At 34.1% G+C, this 27694-nt stretch overlaps 2 protein-coding genes across 2 annotated transcripts in view; one reads left to right on the forward strand and one right to left on the reverse strand.

Moving 5' to 3' along the window:
• Positions 1 to 15655, reverse strand: part of LOC100373318 (adenine DNA glycosylase-like) — a 36909-nt gene extending 21254 nt beyond the window's left edge. Inside the window, exons 1-8 of the mRNA XM_078009307.2 lie at positions 15562 to 15655; positions 14444 to 14485; positions 13494 to 13679; positions 12841 to 12938; positions 11792 to 11936; positions 7854 to 7962; positions 2160 to 2269; positions 1316 to 1388 (exon numbers count right to left, since the gene is read on the reverse strand). Of these exons, the coding sequence (XP_077865433.2) occupies positions 1316 to 1388; positions 2160 to 2269; positions 7854 to 7962; positions 11792 to 11936; positions 12841 to 12938; positions 13494 to 13679; positions 14444 to 14485; positions 15562 to 15618 (820 nt within the window). The 5' untranslated portion in view covers positions 15619 to 15655. The remainder of the gene's footprint in view (positions 1 to 1315; positions 1389 to 2159; positions 2270 to 7853; positions 7963 to 11791; positions 11937 to 12840; positions 12939 to 13493; positions 13680 to 14443; positions 14486 to 15561) is intronic.
• A 2809-nt stretch (positions 15656 to 18464) lies between these two features.
• LOC100373168 (target of EGR1 protein 1-like) lies at positions 18465 to 25716 on the forward strand. Its single transcript, XM_078009306.2, has 6 exons — positions 18465 to 18681; positions 19830 to 19870; positions 20520 to 20784; positions 22257 to 22513; positions 23435 to 23609; positions 24598 to 25716. Exons 1-6 carry the CDS (start codon positions 18568 to 18570, stop codon positions 25378 to 25380), a joined length of 1635 nt encoding a protein of 544 aa, XP_077865432.1. The 5' UTR covers positions 18465 to 18567; the 3' UTR covers positions 25381 to 25716.
• Positions 25717 to 27694: the final 1978 nt, after the last annotated feature.

Here is a 27694-nt window from a genome sequence, read left to right on the forward strand (position 1 = left end):
TCACTTTTTACCAAAAATGACAAAAATATTCACCAAAATTAGAGAATTGAAGATATCATCACAAAACAAACAAATCTGAGAGAGGTCCACATGTAGTACCTATGAATGTAGTATCAAAGCAATTGGACTTGCGGTTTTTAACAAGAAGTCAAAAATATCACTTTTTACCAAAAATGACAAAAATATTCACCAAAATCAGAGAATTAAAAATATCATTACAAAATGAACAAATCGGAGAGAGGTCCACATGTAGTACCTATATATGTAATATCAAAGCAATTGCACTTGCGGTTTTTAACAAGAAGTCGAAAATATCAGTTTTTACCAAAAATGACAAAAATATTCACCAAAATTAGAGAATTAAAGATATCATTACAAAATGAACAAATCGGAGAGAGGTCCACATGTAGTACCTATATATGTAATATCAAAGCAATTGCACTTGCGGTTTTTAACAAGAAGTCGAAAATATCAGTTTTTACCAAAAATGACAAAAATATTCACCAAAATTAGAGAATTAAAGATATCAACATGAAATGAACAAACCTAAGAGAGGTCTACCCAAGGTACATATACACCAAGTATCAAAGCATTTAGGCTTGTAGTTGTCAAGAAGAAGTCGAAAAAGTAAAACATTGACACGGACGACGGACGACGGACGACGACGACGACGGACAATCACTCAAATGATAAGCTCCGCTCGACAAAGTCGACAGCGGAGCTAAAAAGTGACATACATACAGACAGACATACAGATATACAGACAGGGTAGCTGCAAAGACTCCCTTTTGTGCTTCGCACACGGGAGCAAAAGTCTATAATTTATGGTTTGTTGACCTCAAATAACATTTCTCAATAATGTTGTCACTTATTATTTGCATCAAGAAGATTTCAGAATTTGAAAAACAAGAAAAGGTCACCAACTCATTTCTATGGAGATTGGAAGAAATCTGTGAAGGTCACGAAAAAATATCGGTTACCCCTCAACTCAGCATATCCTTTATGATGCATCACTCACTAATTATGCTAATTCACTTAAATGTCATCAAAGAAATCAGAAATTGTTGTAGGGATCTTGAAAAACGACCACACTGAAGTAGATAATTATTCTGAATAATAATTATTACACTGAAAGGTGCTCTGTATTGCAAATATTATTGGTGCATGATCAATTTATGCATTTGTAGGCACTTAGTTTACGACCGGGAATTGTGGTGTAAAACAAGAGACCACTAAAGAGTTTAAACAGCATATACAATGCTATCCCATGATTCCATGTAATCCAATAAGACCTTTTAAGAATAGTGACATTTACCTTTTTCAGGTCTCTTGATCAGTAAAAACTCATCTTCGTTTTTACTGCTCTTTTTGACAATACAAACAGCAGTCTGCAATAGGAACATACAACTTCCAATGCATAAATTAGTTTGAATATTGCAAATATGAATGTTAGATGTGAAAGTAAATAAACAGATGGTATTAAACTTTGGTTTTTGCCAATAAAGACACGCAGGTAGAAAAGCATATTAAAACTGGGGGTTCCAACACAGTTTCTGTGCAGCTGCACTGCAGTCTCTCTGGGAATTCTGCGGTACTCTGCAGCAATACTTATGTAACCTCTGTTTCCCTGGCACAAAATGAAAATTTACTGCGATACCTCGCGTAATGCGTGGATCCAACGTCTGCCACAGTAATCAATAATGTTTTTTTCGTGGGTTATTCGAACTTGAATTTCCCTTTTTACTGCTCAATGTTAAAATATCAATTTCATACCAATCTTTCAGAGAGAAATATGGTGTTATTTCATCAAAATTGAACCCCTCAAAATGCATAGCACATTATTAAGTCTAAAAATACCCAAAAAATAGTTTTGTGTTTGTTAAATCCCATGCAATGTTTCGAAACCACTATGATGCTATGACTTTTACTTGCCCTGTTTTTACATTCAATTTCACATGTAATGTGTGATCTCCCAGTGAACAGTCTATTAGAACAGCTTATTAGAATTAATGTGTTCTCAAAATTCATCGTTTTTGATGAAATTAATTAAAAACTCCAGTAGAGGCGAATCCCCGATAGAAGCACACTTGAATAAAAATAGCATTTATTGTATACTAAACACAATTTTGTCTCAAACTATGAATAATCAAATATTGTACCTTTTCTTCTCTTGCTGGTTTTTTTCTTGATTTTCTTGGAAAATTCATAACTCCCAGATTACTATCCCATGATTCATCATTTGGAATACATAATTTACATCCACTAGATACTGGAATAATAAAATAAAGTCACAGAGTATAATTGTATAAGGATTTACTCATTTAAAAAGATGAGGGTAACTGGTCAATTTGGAAAATAAATTGCTGGTAATTTCCCGACTTGACTCGATAAAGAACAAAATTTTGAATAAGAAATTGTTGTGTGGTATAAGTACATAAAATTGCACAATTCCGCCATACTACCACTCATTTCAAATGTACAAAAGTCATGAGAACACACATTATGATGAGTTTTTCAACAAAAATAGAAATATTAAAACAGGACTTAAACTTAAGAGTTGAGAAGGCACCCAGTTTCAATGCCAAAATTTATAAAACTACTGGGGTATATAGAGAATGTATTTTTTGAAGGACAACAATAACTTGTTGCTAGTTATAAGAGTATCAAGGGAAAAGCTTTTGATGCCATTGTGAAGTATTAAATGGTTTCCCATAAACCAATTAAGATAAGAAAATTCATCGCAATAATTATTATTCCACTAAGGGTATGCAAATGACAGCCGACAATACAATGACACAAAGGAACCATGGTTCAATGGTTATTATGCTGAACTGGCAATAACAGGCTGTTTGTGTTTTTTTGTAAAGATACGCCAGTATGAGTAGTGATCCCTATGCTAATACATATATAATAGAACGTCTTCTGAGATGTAAACAGTATTTCCACTTCAAGCCTACTCACAACTGTAAAATTGTACTGATCAACCTTTAGGCCGGTCTTGCAATGAAAACAAAAGCAGCAAGATATTCCGCTATTCAGAAATATAAGCATGGCACGTGAAATCATAAGCAATCATTAATACAAGTAATCAAATATTTAACCTCCATTGCATTTTATGAAATTCTAATGTAAAATGGTCCTTTAGGAGTGAAAAGAAGACAAATGTGACAGTCATAATGTCTTCTTAGGATTAAAGAATGAGTGAATAGTTAATCAGTGCAGACAGATTTGTGACAAAGACGCCATACGAGTCTAATCCCATACAGATGCGCTTCTCACGATTTCAGAGAAATAAATATGTGTATACACACAAAGCACCTTACTGGCTGGATTACATCTATTGCTAGGATCAAGTGGTTTCAAACACACCATACATTTAAATCTAGATTTGTGCAGCAGCAGCAATCTGTCTTATTCTGTGATAGAAGAGTACAACAAATAAGATTGATGACAATCATGCCTATAAACATTATAATATTTTAATAATACAACAATTAATCAAAGAAAGGCTTAGAAAATAAAATTTAAGATTATCCTTTTTAAACGAGAAGCATGTCAGCTAATATAGCTCTGCTCTTTGAGTTGCACAATGGGAAAGCAATCTGTTCTACAGAGCTGACAGTTCAATATTAACAGACAATTATGAAAATATAAATTTAAATATGATATGTGGTTATTGAGATATCAGGACATTGCATCAGTGTCCATACACGTTCACTGTGGTTGTGATCATTTCTCAGCCCAACAGTTGCTGCACACTTCCCTTGGTTCAGTCAGTGTCTGGTTTCTCAGCTAGGTCTGCCAACTATCGGCATCTAAATCACAGCTCGTCTAGTCTCATAAACCGTCAACTCAGAAATATGCACCAAGTAGTTTGGAGCTCACTCTTTTTTAGTTTTATTTGTAAATTCTTTTTGTGTCAGGTGACAGTTAGGGATATTGAATGTTACTGTTGTCTCACTTGACAACAATGCTTACATGTGTATTTTTACCACAGACACCATATTTCTGTTTGTTGACAGGGTTGTATGACCATCTTCCTATCATAATAGCATTATAGCAATTGCACTATCCTGGCATAAATTAGGCCCAGGTACTTGCGGACCTTAACCATGGTACACCCAAAGTCATTTTCGTTAGTGAATGAATCTCCACCAGTGGATTTAGCCTTCCTATTGAGTCTATGGTACATTAACACAGGGTAGGGGGTTGACTCTTTTTATTTTCAACCCGAGATGAGATTTGAATCTTGGTCTACTGAACATGAGTCAATTCTACAACCACTATATGCTACAGGTGACTGTTTGAAGCTCATCCTAATGTATTGTTTCAGTTCAGTCGTTACACGTAACCAACTAAAGTTAGTCTGTAATGATAATTGGAGTTTGAGTTTCAAACTCCTCTGAAAAGCTAAAATACTGACTTTCTTTATCACCAACCATCAACATATTGTCTAACAGTCGAAACCAATGTTTCCCAATACCTCAAGCAAAAATGTTTTGCTCACCAACTGCGTTGATATATTCCAACTTTCACACAGTTTCCACTCATTGTAAATACAAGTAGTACCTTGAGTCAGCTAACGTTTGACCAAACACGACTCATTTTATTAGACAGAATGTTTCATCCTTACGCCACAGTCATTTCTCGTATAATTTATTCATGATTATAATCCAGTAATTCAATTGGTTAAATCAACAAACAAATAAATAAAGGTCACAAAGTTGTGACATCCCATAGTTACTTTTATTTGATTTTTAGGAATACAAGCTAATTATAATTTGGTAAACCCAGCACAATTAGGCTCTAGACCAATCAAAGTTAAGACTGATTTAATTGTAGTACAGAAATCTTATCACTGGGTTTCGTTTTATAATTTGATAAGAAAGATACTGACCCGAAAAATACATAATGAAAAATAACACATCACGTTACTGCACTATCTAAAATATATGGAAGAATGATTATTTTCCTCTGCATCTGCTTCAAATGATCAGCAGTTTAAAAGTTTTCATATCTGTCCACTTATTTCTATGTCTAACAAATTTTGCATATCATACACTCAAGTTATCTCTGAACTTATATTGTTCAATAAAATGGTCGACAAAAAATGTTTGACTTTATACTGTAAGAAGAAAATTATTCCAGTTACATTTTCACTAATATCTTGAAAAATATACCTGCATGACCATCCCATATAGAACTTGTCTATGATCACAAAGTTTGAGTTATTGTGATCAAGGTAAAAACAACGAGAATTTGAAAATCATGAACAATTTGAAATGACATTTGAATAACAGTGATTGAATTAACCACTAATTGACAGTCACTGCAGAGATTCTTGTGGCTGTTTAGAACATAATATTATTCCAACTTCTTGTCAACTTTTAGGTGAAAATTATGCATAAATCATGCCAAACTATATACAGTAAACTAACATAAAAATTATATTCTATAAATATTCATTATGACTCAGGGCAGATGCATCACCATAGAGTGCAATTTGCATACTGATTTGCATCCTAATTTGCATACTGGTCACCATCTTTCCTTTCGTACACCCAGAGCCATGGTTACATAGTCTACTTATCATATTTGCTGATTTTTTTTTACTTCATATCATGTTTCTATATAAAATATATAAATAAATAAATAAAAACCAAACTATGAATAATACAGCATATTTGAAAAAAAACATGAAATCCATCAAATTGAGGCGTAAAGAATCGCCTGTGGCAGTAATCAGTCGTGACTTGGAGAATAAAAATGTTGCATACACATTTTATGTTCATCAGATTTATCTGGAGGCAAGTGTGCAAACCGATATACAATTCTAATGAAGAAACACGATAAGGTAAGAAATATCTGTCTTTAATAGTGTCTTTGTATTCTGATAGAAGACATGAAATTAGAACACTAATTAATGTACACAATCATTTATATCAAACCCTTCAGGGGTGAAATGGTTGTAAGTTGAGTCAATATATTCCTTAAAGCACATATACAATGATTTACTCAAGTGATTAATCTTGTTTGTTTGAGTTAAATGATGTATGCTAAGTTCTGATTATGTTTGTTGTGTTATTATATTGTAATGATCTATAAGTAACTTTATCCATGTCAAATATATATTTTGAATACTTTCAATGATGACTGTGTTAAGTACAAACAAAGTTAACATGTTTGCTCTATTAGAAGAGTATTCTCAAAATCACATGTTTTTCATATGATTTATGGTTCATTCGTTTGTTCATCCATTTTGGCTTGTAAGCAATGCTATTGGAGAAAAAATGATACTCGAATAAACTAAATATTATTTTAAAAAGATAATTTGTTGTTTTCACTTTGGTGAAACTGGAAACTGTGACGCTGCTGTCATAAATTCACACCCACATAACTACTGATAATTAAATGACTGCTGTTTGCTAGGAGTGTCTGCTAGTTTCCACTTTTTCCTAAGATGTCAGCTAGTTCACACTGTTTGCTAATGGTGTCTGCTGATTTGCACTGTTTGCTAAGAGTGTCTGCTAGCTTCCAATGTATGCTATTAGTGGCTGCTAGTTTCCACTATTTGCAAAAAGTGTCTGGTAGTTTCTACTGTATGCTATTTTTGGCTGCTAGTTTCCACTATTTGCAAAGAGTGTCTGCTAGTTTCTACTATATGCTATTTTTGGCAGCTAGTTTTCACTGTTTGCTAAGAGTGTCTGCTAGTTTTCACTGTATGCTATTAGTGGCTGCTAGTTTTCACTGTTTGCTAAGAGTGTATTCTAGTTTCCACTATTTGCTATTAGTGGCTGCTAGTTTCCACTGTTTCCGAAACATGTCTGCTTGTTTCCACTGTTTGCTAAGAGTGTGTCTGCTCGTTTTCTGTTTGCTAAGAGTGGCTGCTAGTTTCCACTATTTCGTACGAGTGTCTGCTAGTTTCCACTGTTTCCTAAACATGTCTGCTTGTTTTCTCAGTATGCTAAGAGTTTCTTCTAGTTTTGACTATTTGCTATTAGTGGCTGCTAGTTTCCACTGTTTCCGAAACATGTCTGCTTGTTTCCACTGTTTGCTAAGAGTGTCTGCTCGTTTTCTGTTTGCTAACAGTGGTTGCTAGTTTCCACTATTTCCTACGAGTGTCTGCTAGTTACCACTGTTTCCTAAACATGTCTGCTTGTTTTCTCTGTATGCTAAGAGTTTCTTCTAGTTTCCACTATTTGCTATTAGTGGCTGCTAGTTTCCACTGTTTCCGAAACATGTCTGCTTGTTTCCACTGTTTGCTAAGAGTGTCTGCTCGTTTTCTGTTTGCTAAGAGTGGCTGCTTGTTTCCACTAATTACTACAAGTGTCTGCTAGTTTCCACTGTTTCCTAAACATGTCTGCTTGTTTTCACTGTTTGCTAAGAGTGTCTGCTAGTTTTTACTGATCCAAAAATATAAAAGATATATTGATAAAACTATACAGATTGTCAGCCCATGGAGGCGCACTTCTACCCACAATTCATCACTTTGCACATGTGAATTTTTATCATCCACCATGTTTGATTTGTTCTTATATAATGATGATCAATGCAAATTTTGTAAGTATGAGTGACAATCTCAGGTTGTAGCAGAATAATTCAATTGAAAGCATAACTCATTTCGTTAATGGATCAGTATCGGATGATGTCATCAGTACACTAGTGGTATAATAAATGCTTGAATAAATATCAAAATTTTAACATAATTTCTGTTTCTGTGTGGTTTATTATGCACAAAATGTTGTACTTCATTACTCATTTTCAAAGAAAAATTTTAAATTGGTTGCTAAGTGTCACTAGGGAAAATATAAAACTTTGAGTGCTGATACAATACAATATGTAAATGACCTCACCTGCACATTCAATATCAGGTATTTCTGTCTCAGCATCCTCTTCCAAGGCTTCACTTTTAACATCTTTCTTCAACAATCTTTGTGTGGACTGCCATCTATTATTTTCCACCTGTAATTAACCATTCGTATATTATAGGGGATAAAGCTGACATTTTTTATTGACAAATATTTTGTTATTGTTCAATGTTCAATAATTACGTTATTTTACATTAGCTAATATTTTTCTTATTTAATATCTTGATCAATATTTATTTTATTCACCAATATTCTGTTATGTTTTTTTCTTGAAATTTATAGATGACTTTATAAACATCTGACTGACTAAATAATAATGACTCAATATAGTTTAATAGTATATTTTCATCAGCCCATACAAAATGAGGAAGACTTAAGGAATAATGAAGGCTAGTAACAGCAACATTGCAAATTAAAATTTTGGGGAGAAAAAAATGAATTAAAATTATTTTTAGAAACCTTGCAATCCATCAAAACGTTTAAGGTAGTCCATGATGAATTCAAATTTGGCACTTCTGAGCATGTTACGACACATATATGCAATGCATTGTGGGAACGAACTTATCACTGTATATAATGGGAACATATTATCACATCACACTGGAAACTATTTTTTTAAATGTTTTAACAGTATTAGAATTCATATCAAAAATAATATATGCCTTTTTCATCCTGTGTCATTGACCAAAAGTGAAATGAAGAAATAATTTAAAAAAAAAAACAGTAAAAAAAGCAACTTAATTAATTTGTTCATGACATTTTGAATTGTTATTTCCCAAAATAACTATTTTTTTTTCTTTTTCATCACCTAATGGCATTAATCTACAATAATGAAGTATTAAGAAGATAAAAAAAAAAAAGATATTAATCATTCAACTTGGATCTCCTTAATTACCTCATTAATACATCATGCAGTTAATAAAATATTAAACGTAAATAACAATTAAGAACAGGTGACGTAATAAATGACAAATGTTGCTAATAAAGCTAAAATACATTTTTAGTTCACAGAGATAAATACTCAAAATATATATAATCATCAAATCAAACTTGAAAATATTCAATTACGTGTCTGCATGCCTCCATATCTAAGTTTCCTCTGAGTGGTTCAAATTAAAGTATCCAATTGAATATCAGAATATGACGTGTGTAACGAGAACCAGATGGACGATGAAATGCCTTTTCTCATGACAATGTGATAAATAACATTACGTCATATGTTATATAATCAATACTCAGACATTTTAAAAATAAATCTTCAGAAGTCCAAATAACTGAATCACTGTACAGTAAGGAGTTATCGGCAATGTAGCGGAAATATTTAGAATAAATCGAGGCATTTACTGTAAAATACTTTATTTTCGCTTGGAATTTATTTTCACTATTTTCGCTGAAGGGATGATTCAGTGAAAATAAAATCCAGCGAATATACCTTTTTTCCTATATTTTACATTCAACTCATCAAAAGTCAGTGAAAATAAATTCCATACAAAACGCCCAAAAAAGCATTTTCAGGAAAATTAATTCCAGCTAAAATAAGTACTGTATGGAAAAGCACACATATTCAAAAACATATATTTGACAAAAAAACACGCTTAAATTTGATTGTCAGCAAGTTTTTGACATGTTAAGTAGTATTATTATTGCTACAGCAACTGTATTCAATAGATATTCGCAGCACTGACAGTTTCGTAGCTTCCATTGTGATAGAATTCTCATCATCTTAGGGTGTCATCACATTACCAAATCACACACAAGATTGACTGTTCGACAGTCAAAGATTTACTGTTTTACAGAATCAGTATTCGATGCAAAGCATTTTCCAGTAAGATTAGTCCGAGACAACACACAAGATTTATACTCATGTTATAACTTCGTCTGAGCAAACTTCCAATATAGTTAGTTGTGTTTAGAATACACTTGAAGCAGAATTTGAACAGCAGTGCATGATGGGATTTATTGTAGTGGAGTCAATAAATAACTTAGTTGATACGGCAGGTTTTTATCAGTACAACTAGAGACCCCTGTATTGGGAATACATGCCTATAATGACCCAAAATGATGCTCTGACCATTATCAGTGTGTGAAATTTACATGTACCCATTCATTCTCCATACATACAAAGTCATATGGTACACCACACAAGGGTATAACAGACCATAATATACTGGCATGCATAATTGAATATTGTGTTGTGTTTATAGCATGTTTATAGTTCCATGGAACAGTGCTGTGTACCTGGACAATAAAAGAATTTGGAATGCAATGTGTTATGTAGACACCATATGCCCATTACCATCAAATTTATTAAATAACATGCAGGTTTATACTATTTTTATACTTCTGTGTGTATTTCTCTTGTACATACAGTACTGTTTAGAATCTCCATTGTATTGTTTAGTACAGTCTTTTAAAATAAAAATTACCATTATACATCTCCCAGTGTAAACTCTAGAATTTACCCACATGTATGAAAACTTGAATGCACATTTTTGAATGTGATACGTAATTCTGCCTTATTTGAAGAATTCGTGTCTCATTTCCAACACATTCATACAGTTTCGGTAGTTCACGTCAAATTCAAGGGCACAGCAAAGTGTAACAATGATTGAATTATAATCACAGTAGAGTACAGATGCAACATTTGGTGCCATGAATCGTATAAAATGTGTTTTTCTGGCGTTTCAGCTATTAACTTTTATCACTACAAGCAGAGAAAGATGTACAGTATTTAATATTAATTTAGGAGGATATCGCAAAATACGCATCCAAGCAGTACAGGATTACTTGAATGCTTTCCTGCATAAATGTGGAATTACGGAATTAATGTGGTAACCTCATTCTTTGTTACACTAGATATTCAGTCCAAATGAGATCAAATACTATAAACAGACGTAGCTATATGCTACACAGTATTGAAATGCAGGTTGATCATTTCTTTAATCATTTTTTAACCTTTTTAACCCTTTAAGTCAAATATGTTCTATTAATTATATTATATATTCTATATATAAACATTTAATCTAGACCTTAAATTGTGATGGTATCTGTTCTAATGAGTGAAAACCTTGCCCTGGGCGCCACTCGCAGAAATTATTACCGTTGACTCAATATCGTCCAATCACCAAAAAATTAAAAACCTATGAACCACTCAGTTTTCATTCATTGGTCTGCACAAGTCAACATCTTTGTTTATATGAGACCAATATCTCAAGCATGCGTGGCGCGACGACCACCACTTTTTAAAGCAGGGGAGAATTGCTTATTTGGGCTGAAATGAACAAATTAATCATAAAAAAATACATTCCAATTCACAAAAAATTGCATAAAAAATCTTTGCGTTCAAAAGATTAATAAATTGTAATGTATTTACGATTATCTCTTGTATCTTTCATTCATAACCACAATGTAATCATTCAATAGATTATAAATCAATATTTTTATGCAACATAACAACTTTTTTACTATTTTTGAGAATATCAAATCATTTTGTTGTGAACCAATTAAAAGCCAAGGCTGTTTTCGTCACGTAGTTCTGGAGTTCAATATATTTTGTACACCACATGGTACTTCAAAGAAATTCAACAGCACATGACCACTTGTTAATCAAAACAAATGATTCCAAGCCATTGGTTGCTGTCAGGAACAATTAACCAAAGCACTGTTGTACATCAAAAAAAAAAAATAAAAATAACTTAAATTAACATTTATTGTTCACAACTTGTAATTACGTACGGAAAAAATCATGCTTATAAAAAAGAAGGTGACCCCCCTCCCCCATCCCAAAAATAAGTTAGTTGTGTACCATAATATCCACTACATGCGACTCAGGAAAAAAAATCCAAACAGCGCCACCTATCAATACATCATGCATACTTTTTGTTTTCATGGAGTGACAGTGTAAATTGGTAACAGGAATTTACCTTAGCAAAAGCATGGCAGATATTGTTCACAGGGCATTCATTGCATTTGGGATTCTTCGGTGAGCAGACAGTGGCCCCTAGTTCCATCATGGATTGGTTGAAATCACCAGGACGTTTGGTATCAACAATAGTGTTAGAAAGGTCCCTAGAGTAATAAATACAGACAAAGTGTGTTATTGTGCTGTCTACAGAGAGTAGCTGTTACCCGATATATTCTGAGCTTAATAGCATTGTGAAATTTATTTCCAATTCATTGAAAATATTTGTTCACATCTCCAGATATTCTACCGTTGTTTTTGAGTACAATACCGGTAACAGAAATGAATTCTTCTCATATTACTGATTTAAAGCGCGGTGGTCGTTGAGCAATGCATGTTCAAATTTCATGTAAATAAACAATGTATTTTACACACTTTGTGTACGTTGCCATGAGTCCCATATTGAACTGAACGCAGCGGGACAACCACCACCATTTAACCTTTCCTTCACTAGATTTTCTTGCCCAAAATATTTTTCTTGTATTCTTTAATATGTACCCTAATTCTGGTGCCAACTGACAAAATTTGAGTTAATTTTCAGATTTTACTCAAAATATTTAGCTGTATTTGCCCAAATCTTCTAAAAGGAAGTGTGGACTATAAACAGGACTATTTTGTTCATTTGCGATGAAAACAGGGATCTGGTGGTGAAATGAAGGACGATGTTCACTTACCAAAATGTCTGAATACATACTGCCATCAGGAACAAAGGTGTTTTCTTATCAAAATGTCTCAGTAATTACTATCATGAGGGAGGGTGTACACTTACCAGAATGTCTCATACCATTATTGGAAACAGTTCCCTCCATCCCCATCCCTAACCCTAACCTTACCCTCCAGCACTCCCCATTTAATTGTACATGCCCCTCCTATGGACATCTATAGTTATCTAGAGGGGGCATATACAAATGAATTGGGTAACTGGAGTGGGTGTTAGAGTTAGGGTTAGGGATGGGGGGTACAAAAGGAACTCTTGCCCCATTATTACCATGAGGGAGGGTGTACACTTACCAGAATGTCTCCATGACACATTGACTGGTGCTATCAGCTCCGATGGCTCTCATCCGTGCCAATACTCTGATAACGTTACCATCAACCACTCCTGTTACCTGTAACAATAACATTTAGAATTTCTGTCATCATTATTACCTATTGTCAACAGAGTGATGTCATGCTTTTGAAATTCACCATAGAAATCCATATGCACTAGTATTTTAAATAAGTAAACATAATGACCGATGGATGGAACATTAATTAGTTTTGTACATTTGAATATTAGCATCGGTAGTTTTAGCGTGTTTTTTTTTCAGTGGAATTGTTGGCAGATATTCAAATGCAATGACTATTCAAATATTAATTTGCATAACAGCTTTTTGTCATAAACACTAACAAATATAATTTTGACTGCTAGGAATTTGCTGATTCAATGAGATTTGTGAAAATAAAATTTTGTGACACTCCGAAGAAATTCTAATGCCTACAAAAATTCATATTTTACACTAACTCACAAATTTTGTTCACAAAATTAAATCAGTATTACAGTAATATGAATAGAGGAAAAACACAATTTCAGCATCGCACAAATGTACAATTTTCTATGAAATAAACTTTATATTAAATAGGTCATCAAAAAAATTCTGACTTGAATGTGTTAAGTTTATTACCTCGTTAAATGCTATAGAAGCAATAGCCGCTGATGTATATCTACCAACCCCTGGCAGTAGCTGCAACAGTTGATCAGCCGTTGATGGCATTTCACCGTTCAATTCATTCACAACTTTCTGTGCTCCTTCATGTAACCTTCGACCCCTACTGTAATATCCCAAACCAGACCACATTTCATTAACTTCCTAAAAAATAAACAGAACACAGAACAAGACCATTTAATAAAACTTGGTTTGTTCGTTAATAACAAAATGAATTATCATAAATTGGAAAAAAAAAATTCCTAGGATACATGAAATCCAGGTCAAATTAAATTATTTTTATTTTGACGAATAAAATGTTTTTTGAAAGTAGCATTTGTTTGTCATCTGAAATAATTGGTTCTGTTACTCTTGTATTTTGTTTGGTTCATTGCCTAGGTTACAATTAACTGACAACCATTTAGCTCAAATGAATTTTGAAGGAGTGATATTAAAGGGCAAGGTTCATTCACACAATGTATGTTCAAATTTCATATAAACAAACAATATATTTTACATACATCGCTATGAGTTCCATATCGAACAGAACATGATGCAACGATCATTTTTATTGTCACCCAAATAGTGATCTTGTGTGAATTTTATGTAAAGGTATAAGAAAAATAACTGATGATTAAATAGTAAGTTCATGTTTTCCAATTTTATTTTCTAATTGCGTTCCAGGTGTTAACTAGAGGGCATAGAATACCATTTAATTTTATTCTTACAGATTTGAATAGCTGCTGATGTATAAGCTTTTCATTCTGAAGTCAATTTTTGCTACCTTTCACAAAATTCTTTAAAATGGTATAATTTGAAAAAAAAAATATGTACCCAATAGAAAATTGTGTCTATTCGAAAAAATTATGTTTGTTTTTTTCTCATACAAAAAACTCAATGCTGAAGGATGCACCACATGCACCACTTACTTCAAGTTTTGCTTTAGCCAAATCTTGCAACGTCGGCCATTTCTGAAAAGAAAAAGAAGAAAAATTTTTTTTTTTTGTAAATAAACAGCATAATCCCAATATTTATAACAAGTAAAATCTGAGCTATCCAATCATGTCAGTTTTTTCAATAATGTTCATTATTATACATCTGTCACTGTAATGCCATAAGTTACAGCGTGCAGTAAATTTGCGGTATTTTACAGAATATTTTCATCCTACCATATAAGGAAATGCGAATTCCAAATATGGAATGATTATGTGCGTAAGCGTCCTCTAATAATAAAAACAAACATGGCTGCCACCAGGATTTGACCAGACTCCACACAAAGAAGTTCGCTGATTCTGTTCACAACTTTTTGGATTTCACCATTCCCATGAAGGAAAAGATGTATAATAATAAGGTTATTACGAGGATACCTCAAAGTATGCACTCAGACAGTATGCTGTCGCATCAGCTTCCACTGCGCATCGATCGATACTGCCGCTGTACTGTCTTTGAGGTATCCTCATAATAACCTTATATTATGTTGTATTTATTGGTTTTTTTCTCACAGATAAAAACAAAAGATTTTTTTAAAGCCAACAGAGGGCAGGTAGGTAGAGAAATTTGAATTTTTTTACATAAGTGTCAAACTCCCTCCCAAAGAATCAGTGTAAAATACTCAAGGGTGGGGTGAAGATCGACTGTCAATTTATTAGAGGGCACTGTCTCCTTCCCTAATGTCAAAGAATTCAAAATATAAAGTACTGGAATACGATAGTTTTTGTCAACCAACTGCCGACCAATGGAACTTTTATAGAATAGGCTTTCTTTGCATCATGCATTTTTGTCATACTGTTTAGTGACATACTGTAAGTAATGATCATATTAGTGAGAGTTGAATTCCATGGCTGTCTCGCACTGTGGGTATTTTTCCTTCTACAGCATTATCTGCGTTATTTCCTTCCATTTTCTATTCAAAAACCAACAATCAATTTATAATAAACTCATAGAAGATGACACTTTTAGTTTCTGAATTTAAACATCTTAACCTGATATAAAAGCCAAAAGATTTGAAGAAATAATTGATTAATATAATCTGAATATTCACAGTTACCTGCATCCATTTATTGTAGTAGTCAATCACCGTGGCAACTTGAGTTTGTTGTAACATAATCTCAGAAACCCAGATTGCATAACTCCTTTTATTAGCGTCTTCTAATTGTGACTGTCACCAAGCAACAATAACAAATATGGATTACAATACACAAAAGTTATTATTGAGAACATTTTTCGTGATTTGATTATTTATTAAAAGAGTGTTGACAGGAACAAATTAAACAATTGTGTCATCATACCCAATAACTCCAGTCAAATATTCACAGCTAAAATGATTGCATTGTATCCTAACTCACACAAATAATTTTTTTTATGAAAGTTTAAAACAGTTAATTTTTTACTATGAGAATTTTTTATGAATAATTTTGCGAAAGATACTGTGTCTCTCGGTCTTAAAAAGCCATCATAGTCATCGTGCAGTGGAAGTTCGAAAAAAACAAAAATATATGTTTAACATACATTGTATCTGTCACACGCAACGTAATATTACCGTAATTGGTATAGTACAGGTGTGATGGTTCAAATACCAAAATGGCAACAGTAACAGAAAGACTTCCCTGGCGGCGATGATAAAATACGAACACGGAGCCAACAGATCAGGTTTCAACTGGTACTGGTATTATTGTACTCTGTAAACATCAAGTACAATAACGCAGCAAAACTCCACTACTCCAATAACTAGATACTTAAACTCCAATACAATTCAACGAGATCTCCGATCTGATCTCAGTGCTGAACAACTCCCCTATATATACCCCCACTGTCTATAAATAGACCATTACATCAGCATACATAATGAGTCTGGAACTTACTACAAATTTCTAGAATGTTCCATTACCTTCTATTGACTCCTACAGTGTTCTATTACCTATTCAACCAGTTTCTAAAAAAATCTAGAATATTCCACCCAGACACAGTACAGTTCTAGAACATTCTCAGTGACACGGAAGTGGTAAATAGGTCGTATGCGACAATGATCAAGGATTTATAAGATTAGGGTATGCAAGGGAATGTGAGTAAGATCAGATGCAAATTGAAAAAGTCACGCATATTGTAAGAAATTTCTAGAAATTCTTATGCAACTTAGTGAGTCTGTGTAAGATGTGTTCATAACAATCATTTTTGGCATTGTCACTGTTCATTCACAAAGCATGTAATAAAATATTTTTATGGTATGATATTTGTACAGAGTATTGCCAAATTAAACATCTAATAAAAATAAAATATAGTGTTGAATAATAGGGGTCATAGGTCAGTATCAACCAACTTACAAGTTTTCGCCATGGTAACTCCCTTTTGTTTTCATCGTACCACTGCAGAAGACTTTTCCTCATTGATGTTATTACAGAGTCTTCAATAAAATAATGATATGGATAGTCTTCTTTTTTCACAGCAGTTGTACCTGTATTTGTGGGAAACAAGTGAACATTTAGAAATTATCCATTCGCAGCAGCAGAGATTTATGCAAACAAAAAACAGGTTTTGGTTCTCATCCTAGGAAAAATTGAAAAATGATGACTTATTTAATACCACAACAACAAAAATATATGTTTAATAATTCATAAATAAAGCTTTCAAATACACACATTAAATGCATTCAAATAAAATGTTATTAGTTCCAAATACTGATGGAACAATCTAGTGACCATGGGCATGTTCACACTTTCATTAAGTGAGCACGCTCTATTTGCACACAAACTCCAGTCAACATCCTCATCGCTTTGCCTAAGGAACAAGTAATTGTCAGTTATGTACCTTATAAAACATGTCCTATGTTGAACATTACATTAAATATGGCTTTGAGTCTTGTTTACAAATTTACATACATCATATCGTCTGGATTGGATTCTGTGAGTACCAGTACATGTACACTACTATTGAAACAATGTCATGTTACTCACTTATATAGCTATTAATGAACTGAGAATTGAAAGCATATATGCACACATTCTCTAGGTTCTTAGAGCGTGTTGAGCACTTGAGATACCGGTAATCATATTTATTTTATTTGAAGGGAAGGTTGGCTTTAACTGCTATTGGAATTTAACTGCGATTGGAATGTTTTTAAAGATGTATTATAAACTTGTTTCCTGGAATCTTGCCAATAATAATAAAATAACCTATGTAACCACTGGAAAGATTGGGCGAAAAAAAGTTTTTTTGTCCTCATCCTTTTTTCGCTCAGAAACACAAGAGTGATAAGATTTGATTTTCAAAGACACAGGAAGTTTGGATCGAATATTCCTTGGTTGAAGTAAGAAAGGGGCAATATCAGAGCATGGGACTTTTTTAGGAATTTCTGCCAGAACAACTGCACAAATCATAAGGATAAAACACCAGTTGTTAATGACACAAAAAAACATTAATTCTCAACTCTGATGAAAAGACCAGTTACTGCAACAAAGCACTACTAACTGGGAAAGCTACTCATCACTGAAGCCACTCAGCAACTAGTACTGGATTTAAATGTCCCTAACTCCCTGGTCTTCGATACCTCAAAAAAAAAAGCTTGGGTGCGGATTTCTGTCACGCACTGTAGTTACTCTGCCATCATCTCAGGGACACAATTACCTTGGACTTGCAAAATTTGTATCAAATCGGTCTAGGATATTAACCCTCATAGAACTCATAGAACCATATATGATGAAAGCACATCGTTTTAGTATTACAGTAAGAGTTGAGATTACCATTCATTTTTATCTTCGTCTTCTTTTCTGCAATGTTCTTCTTTCGACCCATCTTTACTTTACAAGATTCTGTCACACAGTGTGTTATGACCGCTACATCGGTTTTTGACGTCGATTGTCGGTATGTAAATAAACATTTGACAACAGCTGACCCAACTTTCCCGCGAAATATACATATGCGCATCTGAACTTAGGTCACCGCGCACAATGACGTCAGTAATTTAAAAATGGCTGCTTCCATGGAAAACACGCCAGTTTCGCAATAATATTATATCGGAAGGGAATGCAAATATTGGACTGAAAGTTTGACAATAATAATGGCATGGTTTTCGCAGGTCCCCGTGGTAGATGTCCACAAGGATAATTTTCATGAACTCAGGCCGTCCATGCAGCTCGCGATCCAGTCGGCCACATTTGTTGCTGCTGATGCGGTATGACACTTTTTAATAAAGGGTGGACCAATCACCGTCCCTCAAGTTGAGGGACGGTGGACCAATATAGTTTATGGGGAAGGCTTTATTTATTTATTCATTTATTTATTCTGCAAGGCCAATGGTCATGAAACCTATTTTGTGATATATATATTAATCCATTTTTGAAACTTAAATTTGTTTCCCAAATCTTCGAACCATTATTTTAAAGCGGGAGGGTCGTCACCCGCGCACGCGCGGGAATTGAGTCCCAAACAACGATAACAACACACGCTAAAAACGCAAAGGCGCATGGGTAGACGCTTGTTTGTAAGTAATGACACGCTATTCTCACAGACGGACCGGAACAGGAAGTCAGTAGAAGACAAAAGATTTTTTTGTTAGCTTGGGGGAAAACAGAAGTGTTAATCCAAAAATTCATTGTCTTTTCCTGTTTGTGATTGGTCCTGGCAACGTTTGGGGGATCATGACGTAGCTCCGACTGTGAGAATGGGCATCTGACATATGCGCAGGTGACGACTCCCCCACTTTAAATGATCTACCCTTAATTCATCAAGTTCAAGTTAATAGTTATTTTGAAGTTGAGAAAAAGAGATGAGTTGTAGGTTCATATATTTTCAGTTCCTGACCTAGCCCTGTGTACATGTCTGTAGGTTGGCATAGCGGCGGGCACAACAGACATGTACACAGGGCTATTCCTGACCATACAGACCATATCACTATTTAGGTGGGTTTTGTTCTGTCGCATTCCAGTGGAATGGAAACACTCCCCCTGGAAGAAAACATTGATGTGCAATAACACTCGTTAGATTTCATATAGCTGTGGATTGGCAGTTGTTCATCAAAACCACTATTTTTACAGTGAATTCCATGAAGGCATAAATGTTTTTTATATAAAATATTTATAAATGAAAAAACAAACTTGACCAATCACAGTGCCTTAGTGCATGGTTGTAAATTGGCCAATAATTAAAGGGAACGTACAATGACTTGTCTGGAATAGGCATTTCAAAATAGTTTCTATAACTATTGAAACCGTTTTGGAATTTTAATTAAATGACTGAAATTGACTGTAATGCCAATTATTCTGAGCCAGTTTCCTGGAACCATTTTAACAAGTAGTCACACTGTGTTTAATTTTGTTTCAGGAGCTGAGCGGCCTTGGTCCAAGGAAGTTATTGGTAGCACAGTATGTATGATTTATATATATTTATTTCTGAACTTCTTTAAGTACCCGGTATGTATGCAAGGAGATGAGTGAGCTCAGCTTAGTAGTTTATTGAAATTCACGTTAAAGCGGAGAGGTCATCACCTGCACTCATAAATTCAAAGCCTCATGGGTAGACGCGTGTTTGTAAACAATGACACACCTGACTTTAATTGTAACTGATGTTACATTGCAGAGTACATATATACAATTATCAAATGCAGGCATCAAGATTTAATCTTTTGTGTGTGAGTTTCAAGATATCCTAGCATCTGTCAGGACTCTTCATTCATCTGTTCATAAAAACTATTTTAAGCATATACATGCATTTGGAGATAAAATTTCACCCATTCTTGTCAGAAAAACATTTCCTTTCTGGAAATATGTTTTTCTGTGAATAATCTTTAAAACAATCAAAATGACATTGTCCATATGAGCAATAAAAAGCCAACTCGTAGGGTATTTAGATTTCAGAAAGAGCGATCAGGCTGCAATTATGTTTTCAACCCCCGACAATGTCTATGTTGTGCAAGTTTGGTAGTTTGAAAGACCTTAAAAACATGGACAGTATTTTGCTCATCACAGTGCTTGTTATATAACTTGATTATACTTTCTGAATTTTTTCTTGCAGTTCAGTGGATGACAGATATAAAGCTATGTGTGACATTGCGAAATCTAGAGCCCTGATATCCCTTGGACTCTCCTGTTTCAAAATAAATCCTCAACAGACTTGTGGTGATGTTGTTTCATTCACTGTTCAGTCATTTGATATCACCATGCTATGCAATGAAGACTACATTGTTGAACCAGGTGCACTCTCTTTCTTGGTAGAACATGGTTTTGATTTCAATAAACAGTATTCAAAAGGCATTCCCTATTATAGAGGAGTTGACAAGGTAATTATGTTCTATTTTAGGTATAAACTGTTGTAAATGAATGATTTTGTATTCGGGTAAAAAAACTGCAAGAGGGAGCACTACAAATCAGCGGCACCACCAAGTGGGGGAGATAGGGTTCTCCCTACCAGGGTGTGGAGTTTTTGATAATTCTAAGTTAAAATGGAGCATTCTATGTCTTCCTTGTGACCAAAATTACTATCAGACAGGTCACAGTTGAAGACTGGCCACATGTGATTCCTGGTCAATCAGAATTTTATGGTTGCCAGAGGATTTGCTCCCCAGAGTAAGGGGGTGCATGGTCATGGCATGAGGGTGCTGCGCCCCTGTTCCCTTGTTTTAAAAAATCCCTGAAACACCATTCTTCTATGGATAATTGGCATATCATGTTCAGCATATTAGAAGCATACATAAAACAAATATAGCATTTATTGCATCATTAAAACGTGATCTATTACGATTATAGACATACCTCAGCATTGTGTATTTAAGAATGTGTGATAATAGGAATGCCATTTTAAATTGCATGATCCACAAGTGCATATACAGTGTTGGGGAGGGGGGGGTGGTGTAAATTTCAAGTGTTTTGGTTAAGTTCCAGTTTGATTTTGGTTTGAAATGTTAAAATAATAATTATCTATCAGTTTAATATTCCAAATAGAGAAGTACAAACTCTACACCCCTGATCTGAGATTTCTTTCAATAGACCATTTTCTCTTCACTGCAAGATACTATGTAATGTGTGAACCAAAATTAAAACAGTACAAACAAAGGTGTTGTAGTGGTGTCAAACACCTTGAAAACAATCTCAATGCCATATATTACACTTTCAAAGATCGACATTTCAACATTGACCTATAAAAAGAAACTTTCAAACTGTTTGCCTATCACACAGTATGCAAGATCCCGCAGTAAACAGAAAATCAATTTTAATGTGCCACTAACAGAGCTTATAAGGTAATAGTTGTCCACATTAGTTGTATTTCCCAGTTTGTTGGGTGTATGTGTTCAACCAAAAAACCTATTTGTACTATCACCATTTGGTATGATTAGGGTTAACGGAATCATATAGTCTGTTCAGTCAACATTCTGTTGTATTACATTGTTTTTACCTAATAAAAAAACTATTTCACTAAGACTATCAACTTAATAAAACTTTGAAATCCTACCTCACAGTCATTTGCTGACCAAGCTACTTTTCAGCATTGAAACAACGTATTGTAAATGAACCATCAAAAACCTACTGTAAAAAGGTTAATTATTCACTGGGTTTTAATTTTGCTTATTTCACTGACTGGAAAATGCACTTTAAAACCCATTGACTATGTAAATTGTAGCATAGAACACATTATCTAAATGATAAAACCGTGAATTTAAAACCCACTGATTATGCCTGAAATGGTAAATCAGCAAAATTTAAACCCAGTTAAAATTAGTCATTTTACAGTAATCAATTTTTCTCTCACCTACAGGATGGATCAGATGTTCATCAATTCAGAGAATTATTCTCGGAGATAATTAAAGCAGAAAAACCGTTGATTTTTCACAATGGATTCCTTGATCTTGTCTTTCTCTACCAGTGTTTTTATTCAGAGCTGCCGTCGTCCATGGCAACATTCTTAGCAGATCTTTCAGAGATTTTCTCTGGGGGTTTGTTTGATACGAAGTACATTGCTGAGTTTCACTCCAGAATGTCTGCATCCTACTTGGAGTACGTCTTCAGGAAAAGGTAAGTGTCTTGTCTCTGTGTTCATGATCTTCAAAGCAGTGGACAATATATATTTATATTATGGGCAGGTTAAATCTAGCTTGCCTTAATATAATGATCCCATGCCACTAAATTTTACTCATCTGGAGGATGGCTTCTGCATGATTGTATAAACAAAAGATTGAACATATAGATAGATGGATGATATGTGGCTGTGTTTTGGTTTGTGTGTGGGTAGATGTTGTGGGTAGATGTCATTCTACAAGCATTGAATGAACGCACTGAATCACTCTCCACCAGATACAAATTCTAATATTTAAGGATTCTTGTATTCTTAACGTGGCTGTTAGGTGAACACTTGAACTTCTATAATGATATTCAAAAACAGTACAAACTCATCATTATAAAATGTTTGTTTTGCTTTGTTTTCTGCAAATTATTCAGATTACTGCGACAGAATTACATTTCGTATCCCATTCACATGATTCTTGTGCTGAACATTCCATAGAAAGCTTGTAGTAAAGACGGATTCTGGACCATGCATGTGTGTGTGTCTCTTTAATATACTTGATGGGTGACAGAACCAGGTTTTGACACTAAATTATTTGTCATTTTCCAAGTCTGAAAAATTCTTATCATTTTTGTTACTTTCTGGTGAATCTGACAATCACATGAGCATTAGTGGGCATAAGCCTGGATCCGCCACTGAGTTGTAATTCTTTTCTATATTAAGTTTATAACTGTGATTTTCATTTCAGGAAGTGCCTAGAATAAATGGCAATCAGAGTTGGTTGATATATGTTACTGTTTTTTAAAAAAAACTTGTTACTATTGCCGGATTAAGTATCAATTTTTTGCACTTTTTTTGTATCAAATTTAGTAATTAAAAATTTGAATAATTTAAATATTAATAAATAAAATTTATTATAATTTTTTTTACAGCCAGAGAGATAATGCTGTGAACCAGTCCAAAGGATTAAAACATGTGACCATTGGTTTTCCAAATTATCCTACCGCCATGAAATGTATTGAATATCGACAATGTGGGTTGCCTAGCAACATCATGGAACCTCTAGGAACAACAAAACTTGCAGTTGAACTTTGTATGCAGTATGCTGTGAGTATATGATTCATGTCCTAGGATTGGCCATTTTGTTTAAAAGAATGCAGTTTCTGATCCCTATATTCGATGTGCCTGGACCAATCAAGTTTAAACTTCACACATACATAAGATAAATATTGGATAAATGCACATGTTTTTTTGTCACCATCAAATCCAAAATGGCTGACTGGCAGCCATCTTGTTTAAACAAATGCACTTCCATGGAGCCGTACTCATACTCATACATACCTGGACCACTCAAGTTTGAACTTCACAAATACATAACTTATTAGTTTATACATATATCTTATGTATATATCATCTGTAAGACAAACTGGGACTTGTTTTAATATAAAGACAAAGTGAACAAGAAAAACTAATAGTACTGTAAAATCTGTATTAGAAACCGTGGCTTCTAATAAAATGGTACAAAGCTACAGAGGGGATGCGGTTTCTATTAGAGCATCTACACATCTGAGAAATGATGAATTTTTTGTTCTCAATTATTCAAAAAGAATGGGTGCGACTTCAATTAAGGATGCGGCTTTTAATACAGATTTTACGGTACATTTCCTAAATTAGAAATTGTGACAAGTGCATGTTTTTATATATTTTAGTTTGTTTCCTTTAAATTGCACAAAAAATGAGATAATGCATTGAAGTAACAAAGGTTCCAGGAATGCATTTTAACAGTTTACATCTGTTTATGATATTTCAATTAACTTTAAATTCTCGGGATATTTACTTTAAAAGTACTTAATTAGCACTTGGATTTATTTTTGCTGATTGGATAATAATTAGGTGTAATCCTTTAGATAGCTTTTAATCGTGTGCCACGCATGCGCCAGATTTGTGTCTGGGTGGTGGAACAGACGTGGTGCTCAGCTGATCATGATTTAACTAAATAAGCATTAGTATCATCTGTTGTTGTACAATCTGATCTGCGTAAAACTTCAAAGTGGTGATGTTCAGTGTTGCTCATTGTTCTGTTTCCAATTTCCAGGGTTACGGACACTGTCCTTTGAGTACCAAATGTCCAAAGTCACATGATCCTGACCAGATTCTGGATCAGGAGGATTCAGTTTGTGAAAACAAAAGAAAGAGAAAGAGGAATCGGAATAGACGTAAGAATAAACATAAAATGGAGGAAAGTGAGACCAAGACGAGGAAAGTTGTTCAAGATGGTTTGGTAATTACGGAGCCTGCTGGTGAGACTGATGAGAATTACATAGATGCTAGGTTTGACAAGCAGCCAAATGATCCAGTACATCTTGATCTGAACACAAATAAATGTTCTGGCAGTGGAATAGAATCTGACAAAGCAATGCATTGTGGAACACATGGTACTATGCTCGAGGGGGATGGAGAAATGCATCTTGGGATGAAAGATGAGTCTGGTATCAAAAAGGATGTGTTGGAAAGAACTGAAGATAAAAAAACAAAGAAACGAGCAGATGGCTCTGGAGATGCTAATGAAACTGGCACTATGACTAGTGCAGTGGAGAAAGTTGGTTTACTACAAAAGCAGCGTATGAGAGGACACCGTGCAGGTTTTGATGCATTCATGACTGGTTTTAGTATGGCTGCCTTTATCGCTAATCATTCAACGCGAGGAATCTCAGACACTGAAACGGATTGTTCTTTTATTGAGAAGTTTAGTCTTCAAGACATTATCAACAGGTTATGCCTTAGTGGGAAGGAAATTCCATTACATGTCAGGAAGAGTAATTTCAGTAAGACATCAGTCAACCACAGAAACAAGATGAAGAAACTAAAAGAGGCTTGAGAAGGGCATGGCATTAGGCCACCTCTTAAATTCTATTATTAAGTTTAAGGATGAGATTCACCTTTTTTTCACCACATTACATATATTTAGAAAGCTGAATATTGTACCTTATCAAAAATATTAAAAAACTTAAAATAAATTACCTTTAACATTTTTATCCCATTTTGTGCTAACTAGTGTCATTCAAATCATCTTTTTAAAAAAATAAAATTGATGTTCGGATAATTTTGCATCTTGTTGTTTCAATACTTAAACTTTCATTTTTTTATACAGAATGTTTTGTATTTGAAAAAAAAAAACTGTATTGAATAATAAATTTGTATTTATTTCATCAAATGGGGATTAGAAATTATGACAAGTGCATGTTTTTATATAAATGAAAAGACTTGCTATAGCTTTCTTTTATGTGTAAAAAAATCGACATCATAATCAACAACCTTATAAGGGGAAACCATTCAGGTTTCTTTCAGATGATCTATTCTTACTACTGTCAGTAGCAGGATTCAATCTAAAAGCCAGGGAAAAAAACTTTAACATTAACCAGCAAGACTGGAGAACAAAAACTGACAACATTATTATGAAAGTCAAAATTTTTCGACACGTTTAACTTAAAGGGCGGCAGTCGTCGCACGGCGTGTTATATAAGTTTCTTATAAACAAAGATGGGGACTTGACTGTTGCACAGATCAACGAGTACAAACAGATGTTACCAAGCTTTAATGGAATGTTTTTAGGTGATTGGAAAGTATCAAAGGAGTCACCGACAGTAACTGGTACAAGTCGCACCCAGGTGAAACCTTATACTTGTGATTTCAATTAGAAGAGCGCATTTGGATTGTGGGAAAATCAACGTTTATCAACACAAATTTCGCACATGCGCAGTGTGACAACTACCGGTACTGCCCTTTAGCACAGAAAAATGTATGGCATTTAAAATTTCATATACTGGTTCTATAAACAGATAACCAAAATGTATAGCTTGCCTATGTATGTATTCATGCCTTGGTCATACATTGTGTAATGGAGATTTCCTAAGATTCTACACGTGTTCATTCATCCAAAATGATTAACCAGTCAATTTAAACGAAGTGCTCACTTATTGTCATGCTAATCTAGATAATTGAACTAATTCAAATACGACACTGTACTGTTTTTTTTAAAAAAAAAACAAAGTCAACACTTAAAAAATGATTTATGCTGTTCTCAGCAATATGAAAAAAATCAATGTAACTTGTGTACAAGCAATAGATCCTATTGCAGGGTCTGTGGTCAGACATCACAATGAGGTGTTCACTCCTCGTGGCAAAAGTATAAATAACTTGTTTTTGCCCAGCTTGGCCACTGGTGGCGCTCTGCTCCAGCCATACACAGGTGAAAGAGAAAACTAAATTCCTAACTCTTTAATGTCTAAAATAGTTTATTTAAATAGGATGAAAACACTAAGCCATAGTATCATCTCACTCATGGTCTTTTGTAATTAGTACTATACACAATTAAAAATAAGTACAGAAATTCAGACTATTTTTGATACAAACATTTTAAATAGGTAAATCAAACTTCTGGAGGTGTTTTATTCCAAAATTCAGCAGCTGAGAATTCAAAACTGAATAAACTTCAATAGTTTTACCAGGTGCAAAGTATAACATGGAACTGTCTGAATCTTTTTAATATGGCATTTGTAGCACCTACTTCTAATTTTAACATTTGACTTGTACATGTTGGGGCAGGACGCCATCCATTTCAATTTTTTTCAGTTCAAATGATGGATGTAAATAGCTGTGGGGAAGAGTTTTATACCACTGAATCAGACCAGAAGTATAAACACTACTCTCTCCACAATAAATATCTAGTCAATAGCTATCATAACCGTTTGACTGTACACTTTTATTAGTCCCCGCTCGGACGAAGTCCGAAAACGGGGACTTATAATTTGGTCTCCGTCCGTCTGTCTGGAGTCATACCTCAGAATCCCTTTGACAGATTCCGTTCATTCTTTGCATGTACTTAGTACTTTATGTGGGACATATGCAATGGTTTAGTGATTCAATTCAAAATAGCCGACTGGCAGCCATCTTGTTTTTTGAAAATGTATTTTGGACATGCTTTGTCAGTCGTCATTCAAACTTGGTACATACCGGTAGATTATACGTTAGGATACATGTCCATGATTGGATCAAGGATGGTCGACTGGCAGGCATCTTGTTTTGTTTTTTTATGCGGTATCTTGGACGTGCTGTCAGTTTTCATTCAAATTTGGCACATACATTTACTTTATACATGTTAGGATGCATGTCCATGACAATTTGTTTCAAAA

This window comes from Saccoglossus kowalevskii, chromosome 9 (assembly GCF_978046115.1).
Source record: "Saccoglossus kowalevskii chromosome 9, keSacKowa6.1, whole genome shotgun sequence".
In the NCBI taxonomy this organism is placed as follows: Eukaryota; Metazoa; Hemichordata; class Enteropneusta; family Harrimaniidae; genus Saccoglossus; species Saccoglossus kowalevskii.

Coding starts and splice junctions, on each gene's coding strand:
- LOC100373168 (XM_078009306.2), top strand. CDS start 18,568: ATGGCATGGTTTTCGCAGGTCCCCGTGGTAGATGTCCACAAGGATAAT. Junction 20,785..22,256: donor ATTATAGAGGAGTTGACAAG/GTAATTATGTTC, acceptor TCTCACCTACAG/GATGGATCAGATGTTCATCA. Junction 23,610..24,597: donor AACTTTGTATGCAGTATGCT/GTGAGTATATGA, acceptor TCCAATTTCCAG/GGTTACGGACACTGTCCTTT.